Here is a 10129-nt window from a genome sequence, read left to right as displayed (position 1 = left end):
TAGCGGTGCTCTTGACACGCCCATGAGGATGCTCAGCTGCTTCTTGTGCCTGCCCACCCTAGTACTCTCCTTGCTGACACTGTGCGCCTCCGAAAGGGCTGTACTACCGAAAAGGTTCACACACACGGCCAATAATCTGAAATATTCTCATGAGCATACTGGACATTGCCGGCGGACAGCGCCAAAGATTTTCATGCAAATGATTTTGTAAATTTTGAACTCAGCTGCTGGAGAAGCAATGTGCCGAGGCTGCCGCTTTGTTTACTCAATGTTTTCCGCCAGTCGTCCGTGGGCGGTATGGAACGTTGTTAATTTACGTGAAGTGAATGACACATTGATTAATCCGGTAATTTACAGATAACAGATAAGATTGTTTGAGACAAAACCGTGACTTACCGCCCCACGGACGACGGTGAGGAGTCTGCCTTATTACTGCTTCCCAGCTTGGAATCTCTTCTGATTCAGTGACACCGGCCAGTGGCTTCGCTCACACCTCAGGATAGCCTTGTCGTAGGAAGTGAACTTCAAAAGCGAGGAGGTTTGGGACACTTAGGCCAACGAGTCATATAGATACCGCTTGGAATTTTAAGAGACAAAGAAGGTGGAAATGTTGACAGAAAGTGAATGACAGGGATAACAGAAGAGTCAGGTCAAGTTGGAGGCTGGGGACCGTCGACGCTAAGGAAAGCTTTAATCCACGCCGGGTGGGACGGGAGTGGCATCTGTACCATGAGCATAAGGCTGTTCCAATTCAGGCACAGGCGGGGTTGAAGGCGGAGAGAGAGAGGAACGGTAGTCGTTGAGCACCAGGAGTATTTGTGCACTATACTGGTGCACATCCTCCCAGTCAGTAAGCTCTCGCTCGATGTCCTCTGTCGTCTCCAACTTTTCGACGGAATCTACGATTCTGCAGAGAATCGTGTGCGTCATAACCAGCCCCACTCCCAGGAGTCGAACGCGACCGGCGCCGTAGCGCTTGACAGCCTCGTCCTTCCGCCACGCCTTCAGAGACTCGGTTAGCGGCATCTTGCGAGGCTTTCGCGCGTAGCCCTTCGATCCTAAAGCTACGTCAAAAGCGGTCAAGTAATGAGGTTAAACAAACGAGCTGATCCGTGGATGCGGACAGGATGGGTCCAATGGTGGTGGTCGTCGCCGGTCGGTGGTCGCAATCTCCTCATCCGCCGTAATTAATATTGGCGCCATCCTCGTGGCACGGGACAAGCTATTTACCTGTCGCACCATTTACTCTTTCCCGTCACGGTAGTGGAACGCTGAGTTCACGCCCTACATATATAATCACACCTAGAACGCATCTCGCTCTGCTCTTTCTGTCGGACGAGAAGGGCCTCCTGACATGCGGATGGACACTATAAGATCCAGGAAGTCATTGGCATTAACACGGCTCACTTCAGAGGACTAAGCTAGTTCTGATGTTATGTCGTCCGAGGTAGAGATGTTTCTTCCTCGGACGACATAACATCCGAACTCCTGGCCTGGTTGAGAATAAGTACTTCCTATGCGCCCCTCTACCCTTAACAAACGCTTGATAGACTGATTACCTGCGCCGATCTGCGCTGTAAACAATCGAGGAGAGGCAGAGGCTGCACCCATGGTTCACCGATATTCATATGACTTAGGTTCAGCAACAAGATTACAACCAAGTACAAGGAAGTATGCAAGAAACGGCGCTATGCCGATGAGGTTGAGCATATGTGGATTCGAGTCAGCCCCTTTGGCTGACCGACAGAACCACAAGGGGCAAATGACAGGCACATCCTGAGTCGTGACCTCGAAAGGCAGGAATGTTAGTATGTGCAATTGTAGTGCGATGACAATTCAAGTCCGTAAGATGAAGCAATGCTTGTAGCAGTCTAAGTGTACGTGCGCTTGTACGAAATGATAGCAGCTGGCAGCTATCACATCCCAAGTTCTGAGTCGCTCACCCAGTGGGACCCGCCTTTGCATCGATACCCTCCCGTCTGCTTGACCCACTCATAACCAGCAGAGCATAGTCCCATCTGTTTCAGCTTCTTCTGCGCTCTCTGCTCCTTCTTCTCTTCTTCTAATTTCTCCGCGTTTCGGGACTCGAACTCCATTTCCTTCCGTTTACGCACATTGTCTACTGCGAACCGCGTGGTGCACTGCTCCTCGACCTCGGGATTACACTCCTGGGGCAGTGGTAAGGCCTCTTCTTGCTGGGTAGCAGCTTTCGGCGTCTGCGAAGTAACGCGCGCTTTGTGTGCAGTCGTCATTGAAGAGCCAAGGTTTTGCATGGGGAGCGTGTCCTTGGGCATGAACGCCGACGGCAGCTGAGGGGCCCGTCTACCGCGCTCGCACAGCATGGCCGCTATGCAACGGGCAGCATCTGCGCCGGGAAACAGGGGCTTGGACCCAATAGACCCTTTGGCATCGCCAGTAGCTGTTGGAAGACCGAGGTTTTGCACGAGGGGCGTGTCCTTGGCCATGAACGACGACGGAGGTTTCGGGGCTCGTCCACTACGCTCGCGGAACATGAAGGCTACGCAACGAACAGCGTCTACACTGGACAACGGGAGCTTGGGCCCGTCGGACCCTTGGGCATCGCCAGTGGCGCACTTGAACGCCAGACGCACCATCCGCTGCGCGAGTATTTTCATGTCTCGCGCATTACCCCACGAGCCCAGCGAAGAAAGCTGCCCGATTAGCGACACTAGGTGCCTGTACTCGCCGGAGCTTGTCGCCCCAAGCGCCGCGCATTCGATATCGTCCTTCGCGAGATCTTTCCTTAGGATTTCGAGACAATGCTCCGCCGACATGTTCTCAAAATGTATCACCTCGGGGAACCGACTTGCAAGTCCGGGGTTGGCTGCCAGCAGTGTGTCCATCTCCTTGTCGTATCCAGCGATGACGACGACAAGTTTTCCAACGAAAGCCTCCTGAGTGAGGATCCCGACGAGTTCATCCACTGCCTCCTTCGCGTACGCGCCTTCACTGAGACGGTACGCCTCATCGATGAACAGGACCTTGCCAAGCGCGCGCTCGAAGACCTGCCTCGTCTTCGGCCCTGTCTGTCCCACGTACTGTCCCACAAGTTCGGAGGCAGAACACTCGACGACTTCTGTGGATGAGAGGAAGCCCATGTCGTAGTACACCTGGCCCATCCTGCGCGCCGTGGTCGTCTTGCCGGTACCTACTTCATGTTAGTATCAACACTTCAGCTTATACAGGGATATACTCACCAGGAGGCCCCTTGAACACGAAGTTAGTAGGAATGAGATGCCGTGCCTTCCGTGCCTCCCGTCCACGCAGCTTTGTAACACGTGCGATGTTCTGATACTCCTGCAACTTCTCTACGATCTTCTCGCATCCGACCATATCCTTGAAGAGTTTCCTCAGGTTCGTATCCGAGCTTTCCGCGCGGTTGAAGTTGGAATCAAAATCGACAGGTTCGAAGACAACGTCGAGCGGCCGCTGAGAAGCGGGGAGTTTCGACTGGCGCGACTGGTAGTTGTTCTTTGCCTTGCCGAGCATGTTCTCAACTTCCCCGCCATTCCCAAAGTGCGGTCGGTCGCGGGCACGGCTAAGCATGTCGATCGCCACCGCTTTGGCCTCAGGCGTCGCGTCGAGATCTTGATCCTTGAGCTTCAGGTTCAGGATCTCGAGAAGTTCGGACTCGGAGAAGTCTTCGAAGCGAAATGCGTCCTCAATGGCGAATCGGCGCGAAAGACCTGGGTTGACATTCTGCAACGCGCTCAATACTGGCAAATCTCGGGAAGGCGTTGCGACAATTGCGACCTACTTGGAACATCTCCCGCATCCGCTGTTCATAGCCGCACATGAGAACGCACCGGTCTTCGCCTGGAACGCTCTGGACCTCCGCGACAATGGTGTCAATGACGGCTGTCCTGTATTGATCCCTCTGCTTCCCGCCACCTGCGCTCCCACCTCCGTACAATGAGTACGCCTATAAAAAGCCATCAACAATGATGGTCCATCCGTGAAGCGACATGGATGGTACCTCGTCGATGACCAGGACCTTGCCAGCCGTAGCCGCCAGAATAGCCTTGGTATTCCGTTCCGATTCTCCGACGGCACTTCCGACGAAGTCAGCGGGGTTCTTGAGTAAGACTACGGGATAAATCAGAATCTAAGCGGGCTGGACAATCTGCTCTTAACGCACCTTCGCCGTTGCTCAGCAATCCGAGATCTTCTAATATCTGCCCATACAGCTTCGCAACCAGTGTCTTGCCTGTCCCGGGGTTGCCGAGGAATACACGGTTGAGCGACATCTGGATCGGCTGCTTCTCCGCTAGCTCGCGTTTATAGTTCTCAGCGATCAGGTCGAACAGAGTCTTGATGGACCGCTTGACCTCGGCAAGGCCGACCAGCTCGTGCAGCTTCTTCCATGCGACGCTCTCCAGGACTGCCTTCGAAGGGTTAGGGCCAATGATGTCTTCCTTCGCCAGGAAGAAGTCATCCGAGCTCTCTCCTTTCTTGCGCTCCTCCGTCAAGCGCATCGCCTGCCGCTCGAAGATGGTCGCGAACACCGTTTGGAGCGCCCTAGCATTGCCAAAGCCTTCCTTCCCTCGTCCGCGGCCCAGACGCCTGACCGCGACGCGCATATACAGGCCGAACACCCCGCCCTCGACCTTCATCTGCCCGTTGTACTTCTTCGAGATGAGCTTCTCGAGCATGTGCAGGAGCTCGAGATCGTTGAAGTCGTTGAACTGCAGCGAGTACGGAACGCGGCTGATGAGCCCCGGGTTGTGCTCGAAGAACGTCTCCATCTGTCTGTTGTAGCCCGCGAAGATGAAGACTATCTTGTTATCATTCTTCTCCATCTCGCCGAGGAGGAAGTCGAGGACCTGTCTGCCGTTGAGGCTGCATCCATTAGTGAACTGGTACGCCTCATCGATGAATATTGCCCCACCGTCATTCTCGAGCATCTCTTCGATCTGCTCCTTGATTTCGCGAACGGAGCTGTTGGCCAGACGAGATCCGGTCGTCTCTATGAAGCTGTCGTCCGGAATGAGGTCGACTGAAGCGAGAAACTTCACATAATGTCGCGCGACCGTTGTTTTGCCTATATTGAGATTAAATTATGCCCCAAGGGCAACAAGAAATCAAGCGTACCGGCGCCCGGATTACCTCGCAGGACAATGTTGAAGCATTCGCCCGTGAGCGACGCGCCTTGGCGTCGGATGATATCGACTTTAGCCTTGATCCTAAGCATTTGGGCCTTGACTTCCTCGAGGCCTGTCATCTCCATGATGGTATCGATGTTGGAGTTCTTTGCGCCTTCCGCGTCCTTCTGGCGCTGCCATTCCTGCTCGGCTTTTGAAAGCGGCAGAGGAGGAGTATCGCTGACTGTCGCTGGTTTTGGTGTTGCAGAGCAGAGCGTAAGGGTTCCAGGGATATCATGGCGGGTGGGGTCGAAAAGCGACAAGGCTTCCCGAGCGCTACTGGAGTATTCGATCGAATTCTGGGGTTCGCCAGTGTGGCAGTAATGGGTGTGCAGTAGCGACAGCACAGAAGCGTAGCGGTGTGCATGCCCGGAAGGACGAAGGAAGAGCGCCTTGCGGTGAAGAGATAAAGCTTCTTGTACATCAGCTGGCTGACCAGCGAGTTCGAACCGACGGAGGAGAGGAGAAGCAAGGAGGTGCAGTAGTGCGGCGCTATGTTCGTCTGTCAGAGGGCAGATAGAGATGGCCTCGCGCGCCGCGCAGATGGCGTCTTCGAGGTCTTGCGTGTCACGTCTACGAACTGAACGTTCGAACAGTTTGGACGAGAGGGTTGCCAAAGGTGCCACCCGATCAGCTCCGACGGCGGTCTCCCACGAAAGGATTTCGCGCGACGCATTGATCATCCAGTCATCGTCAATGTCAGGAGATGAGTTCCCGAGGTCTTCCCACGACATGATCACCTGACGTATAAAGTCTATCGCACCTGGTCTGCACGTCAAGTCAATTACGAGACCGATGAGCAACGATCTAGGCGTTTGAAGCTTACATTCTGGGCCAACTATCAGCGTAACAATGAGCCGCTGAATAGTCATCAGTCGCTGTATGCCAACGCACTGGATAATCCTCAATCGGTAACACAGTAGATCTTGCTTCCGAGTTTCCTGGTCGATACTGCAATCAGGCGATAGTAAATGAATACGTAAGTGACTTGCGAACGAGGTTATATATTGTCGATAGCGACCAAGAGGACTTGCGTCAACTTCATTCCTGTCAGGGCAGTCAGCAAAGACACCTCGTCCATTAGAGATACGCTGAACGTGCGATGAAATGAGCCAATTGTATAAGGACGGGTTCAGGGAGATTTAATTCGCGGTTTGAGTCGAGCCTCAAGTACGATGCCGGGAAGGAGAGGATGAGTATGCTCGGAACAGGACGTGTGCCACCAGCCTTTTCCTTCTTCTTTTCCTTTGCATGGCCGTCTGGACTGTGACAGTACTGTGACAGTCCAGACGGGCAGACTGCAATGAGGCTACGATGTACTCGCCATCCCGTCCCGCACTGCAAGCGCCCGAGACTTCGTCGGGACTGAACCCCCCAACGTGTGAGAAGGGATGGTACCCTCGGTGCCTGTATAAAGAGACCCTGAGCCAGATTTGACGGATAGATGTATTTCACATACCAGCGGACGAAGCGTTGTCACGTTGTGGGCCGGTCTGCGTTCAGCTCGCTCTTGCCAAAGCCGAGTTCTTCTCGCGTACTTGGTTGTACTGCCATATCCTCTGCATAACCAAGGCCGCGGCGATAGCTCATAATGGTCTCCGAGCGGAGGTACTGCCTGGAAGTGCAAAAGCACGACATCGCAGAGCTGCTCCCGGCTATCTTGCGTAGGCAGTGGCCCAGAGTAACAGATGAATCTTACGGTTCTCCCGGCTTCGCTAGGTGGCAGAGTTATACTTTGATGTGCATGCGTTTCTTTGGCAGCCTCCAAGTAGAGACACCTTCATCTCCGGCGCGGCGCTCCGCGGGGGTCGCTGCACACCTGGCCGGCCGAAGCTCCGCAGTGGGCGGGGTAGGTTACAATTACCTTACCATAGGTGCATTCCGGACGTAAAACTCTTGTAGATTGCGAATACTGAAAGATTGCTGGTGATGTGCCGGGGGCATAACAAGCCTAGATCTGTTATTAGACCGCCACGGTGACGAAAGAGTCCTCCATGATATGCCAACTTTCCTCAGGCTTCTGGGGGTCCCTCGCACGCTAAGTATTCTATAACAGCTAGCCCTTGAAATTTGATAGCTTGAATTTTAAATATTTGAATGTTGATTATCAGCAGCCAATTTGTGCCACATCTCGAGTCTCGAAATGACCTCGCGAGCGTAACTCTGTTACCACAGAGGGTGCTGGGACCGCAAACGTTGATGTGCACGTCGTACAACATGCGCATGACGAGAGCCATGCAGACGTCAGGGTTGTTGAGCGCGTCCAGGAATGGGATATGTCTCGTTCAGCCGCGCGTATGCTGTCGGAATATGAGGGATAGCAGCTCAAGAGATAGCCGACATTGTGGGTCGACGAAACTGCAAGCAGGGCGCTACGCATACCCGACGCGGCGTGATGTTATGGCGCATCAATTAACGGCAAACATAGCCAAATAGCTTCGTGATACCCTAACCAGGATCTCTCTTCACACTTGGGGAAAGACTACGTTCGCCATTGCTGAAGCCTTTACTGCCACGAGTGAGCACTGCCAGTGAGCATAGGCCTGATGCTCATGCTATCGCCCAGTCTGCACACGCGGCAGACTCCGGCATGCGTCGGGCTACACAGACATCGTCAAATTTAAGTATTCGTTTCCTACTAGTGATTTGACCGGCTTGGCTTCAAGCCAGCAAGCCGGCCAAGCCAAGCCAAAGGGTGCCGGCTTGAAAAGGCTTTCGGCTCGGCTTGCATGTCAAGCTAGCCGAGCCAAGCCGGCAAGCCACGGCTTTGGCCAATAAATTTACTGTATTTAATGCTACTGTTAGAATAATCATAAAAACTTGGTCAGCACCTCCTTGCAGCAGGCAGATGGGCGTTAACAAGAGCTATCGTTGCCAACGCTCTGATGGACGATGCCAGGATGTCACCAATGACCACTCTCGCGTGCGCCAGATAGAAACTAGCCATACCGAGGGAGCGAATGATCCAGGCTGCCTAGGTAAGTCGCTCCCGTTAGTTGTCAAGAGGCCACCGTGGTCTTCACGCGCTTTCGAGTGGTAAACGGCCTCCAGGTAGCACAATGCAGTCTGCAGGGCACCAGCGTCGAGAGTGAGCACGGAATGTCGGGTCGCATCTCCCGTGGCCCACCAGCACCCTTGGCACCCCCGACCGTGAGAGGTGCCTGCTGCGTCGTTTCAGACTCCGCTGTCTGCCCCTTCTCACACGCTGGAGGGCTAGAGTTGATAGTGCCTGGTCTGCCTGCGATGTGGAATAAGGAGACCCTTAGCAAGATCTGATGGATAGATGCATTGCATGTACCACCAGACAAAGCGTTATCACGCTGTGGGCTGGTCCGCGTTTAGCTCGTCCTTGCCAAAGCCAAATTCGACAGAGACCCTGCGTGACGTCGATTTACCGTGCTCGTCGGCCTTGTCGACATGGCGCTGCTTCTCGTGTCCTTCGTTATAATTTCGGATCCCCTGCTCATATGGCCAAAGCCGCCGCGATAGCACACAGCGGTCTCCGAGTCGATGTACAGCTCAAGATGTGCAGATTCTCGACATTGAAAAGCTGCTCCCAGCTGTCGTGCACAAGTGATGGCTCGGAGTAACGGATGAATCTCATGCTTTGCTAGGCAGAAAGGCCAAACTTTGACGTACATGCGGCGCTCCGCGATCCTGCTGCTATCGAAGCTCCGTAGTGGGCGGGGCAGGTCGCATTTACTCACCATAGATGCATTCCGAACGTAAAACTCTTAGAGGTTGTATTCATGAAAGATTGCTGGTGACGTGCCGTTTTCCTTCCGCGCTATTCTACAACAATTCACCCTTGAATGTAGAATGTTGAATGCTGTATATCAGCATCCAATCGGTGCCGCATCTCGGCACTTGAGAGGAGCTTGAGTGCGCAGGCACCACCTTGGCCCCCACAGAAAGTGCTGGGCCGCCGATATCGATGTGCACGTCATGCAGTACCATGCGGATGCCAAGGTTGCCGACTCGGGGACTGGGCCAAGTCCATTTCATCCAGCCGCACACATACAGTTATAGTATAAGGGATAGCAACTCAAGAGATAGTCGGCGCCGCAGGCTATGGCTGTCAAAGTCACGAAAATGTGATGAAAGCGAGGCGCTACGTCTATCGGTAGTGATGCGCCGCGGTGTGGCGTGTGATGGCGCATCAATCACGGCAAATATGACCAAATATCTTCGTGGCGCGATTTTCCGCTCCGCCCGCGATCCACGCTCGGCTCGACGACTTACCAGAAGCTCTCACCATGAGGGACATCATTCCTTTCACTTTTCACATTTTAGGGCCGCCGTCGTGGCATGGGCCGAGTCGTTTATCCACTACGGCATTCCATCTCTCACCTAAGCTACCGATACTTACGTCGCTCGGTTTTCCTGCCTATGCACGCCCCCAGCTCGCGTCTCGCTGGCACTATATTGCCAGCACACCTCGAATCCCCATAACTTTAGACTTTTCTGCGCACGACGCCTCTTCTTCGCCACGATCACCACCATTCCGGCCTAGGGCCCCGTTAACGCAGATACGAAATCCGCCGGGACACACGCCTATCGTTCAACCGCCGCACCTACCGCACGCTCCCTGCAGATCCGAAACAGGGCCGGTCTGCTTCAACGCCTCCTTGTCACATACAATCGCGCGTCCTGTGAATCAGGATTACTACATCGACCCCCTTTATCGTACAATGAGTCGGGGGCGTGGCGGTCAATACTACATATGCCAGGCCAGCAAATCCTTCCTGACTGATTCTCCTACACCCCGCTGCCGACTGGCCACCTCTGCCCGCTGATTGACCCGACTACCAGCGCCACACTCTGCATCAGCGGCGGCTCGTATCGCGATGTCGAGCGTGGACTTGTTCGACTAGGCATGGTCATCGTGGTTTATTATCGTTCTCCCCCTGTGCATAGCGACAGTAAGTTTCGAATGGCTAGTGTTAGCGCAGCGCTGACTTGTTCAG

At 54.1% G+C, this 10129-nt stretch overlaps 2 protein-coding genes across 2 annotated transcripts; both read right to left on the bottom strand.

The window, feature by feature from the left end:
* Positions 1 to 431: 431 nt before the first annotated feature.
* On the bottom strand, positions 432 to 1203 carry PHACADRAFT_246645 (uncharacterized protein). Its single transcript, XM_007389995.1, has one exon. It carries the CDS (start codon positions 1024 to 1026, stop codon positions 691 to 693), a length of 336 nt encoding a protein of 111 aa, XP_007390057.1. The 5' UTR covers positions 1027 to 1203; the 3' UTR covers positions 432 to 690.
* Positions 1204 to 1916: 713 nt separating this feature from the next.
* PHACADRAFT_189732 (uncharacterized protein) lies at positions 1917 to 5896 on the bottom strand (the record flags this gene model as incomplete). The annotated part of the gene is made up of 6 exons (XM_007389994.1): positions 1917 to 3169; positions 3219 to 3720; positions 3779 to 3943; positions 3998 to 4107; positions 4160 to 5062; positions 5113 to 5896. 6 exons carry the CDS (start codon positions 5894 to 5896, stop codon positions 1917 to 1919), a joined length of 3717 nt encoding a protein of 1238 aa, XP_007390056.1.
* Between the last annotated feature and the right edge of the window lie 4233 nt (positions 5897 to 10129).

The sequence above is a fragment of the Phanerochaete carnosa genome (genome assembly GCF_000300595.1).
Source record: "Phanerochaete carnosa HHB-10118-sp unplaced genomic scaffold PHACAscaffold_1, whole genome shotgun sequence".
NCBI lineage: Eukaryota > Fungi > Basidiomycota > Agaricomycetes > Polyporales > Phanerochaetaceae > Phanerochaete > Phanerochaete carnosa.
The sequence above is the reverse complement of the archived record's forward strand: the minus strand, read 5'-3'. Positions and strand labels throughout refer to the sequence as shown.

What these genes read in the sequence shown, in the direction of transcription:
- PHACADRAFT_246645 (XM_007389995.1), bottom strand. Translation starts at nt 1,026, where the DNA reads ATGCCGCTAACCGAGTCTCTGAAGGCGTGGCGGAAGGACGAGGCTGTC.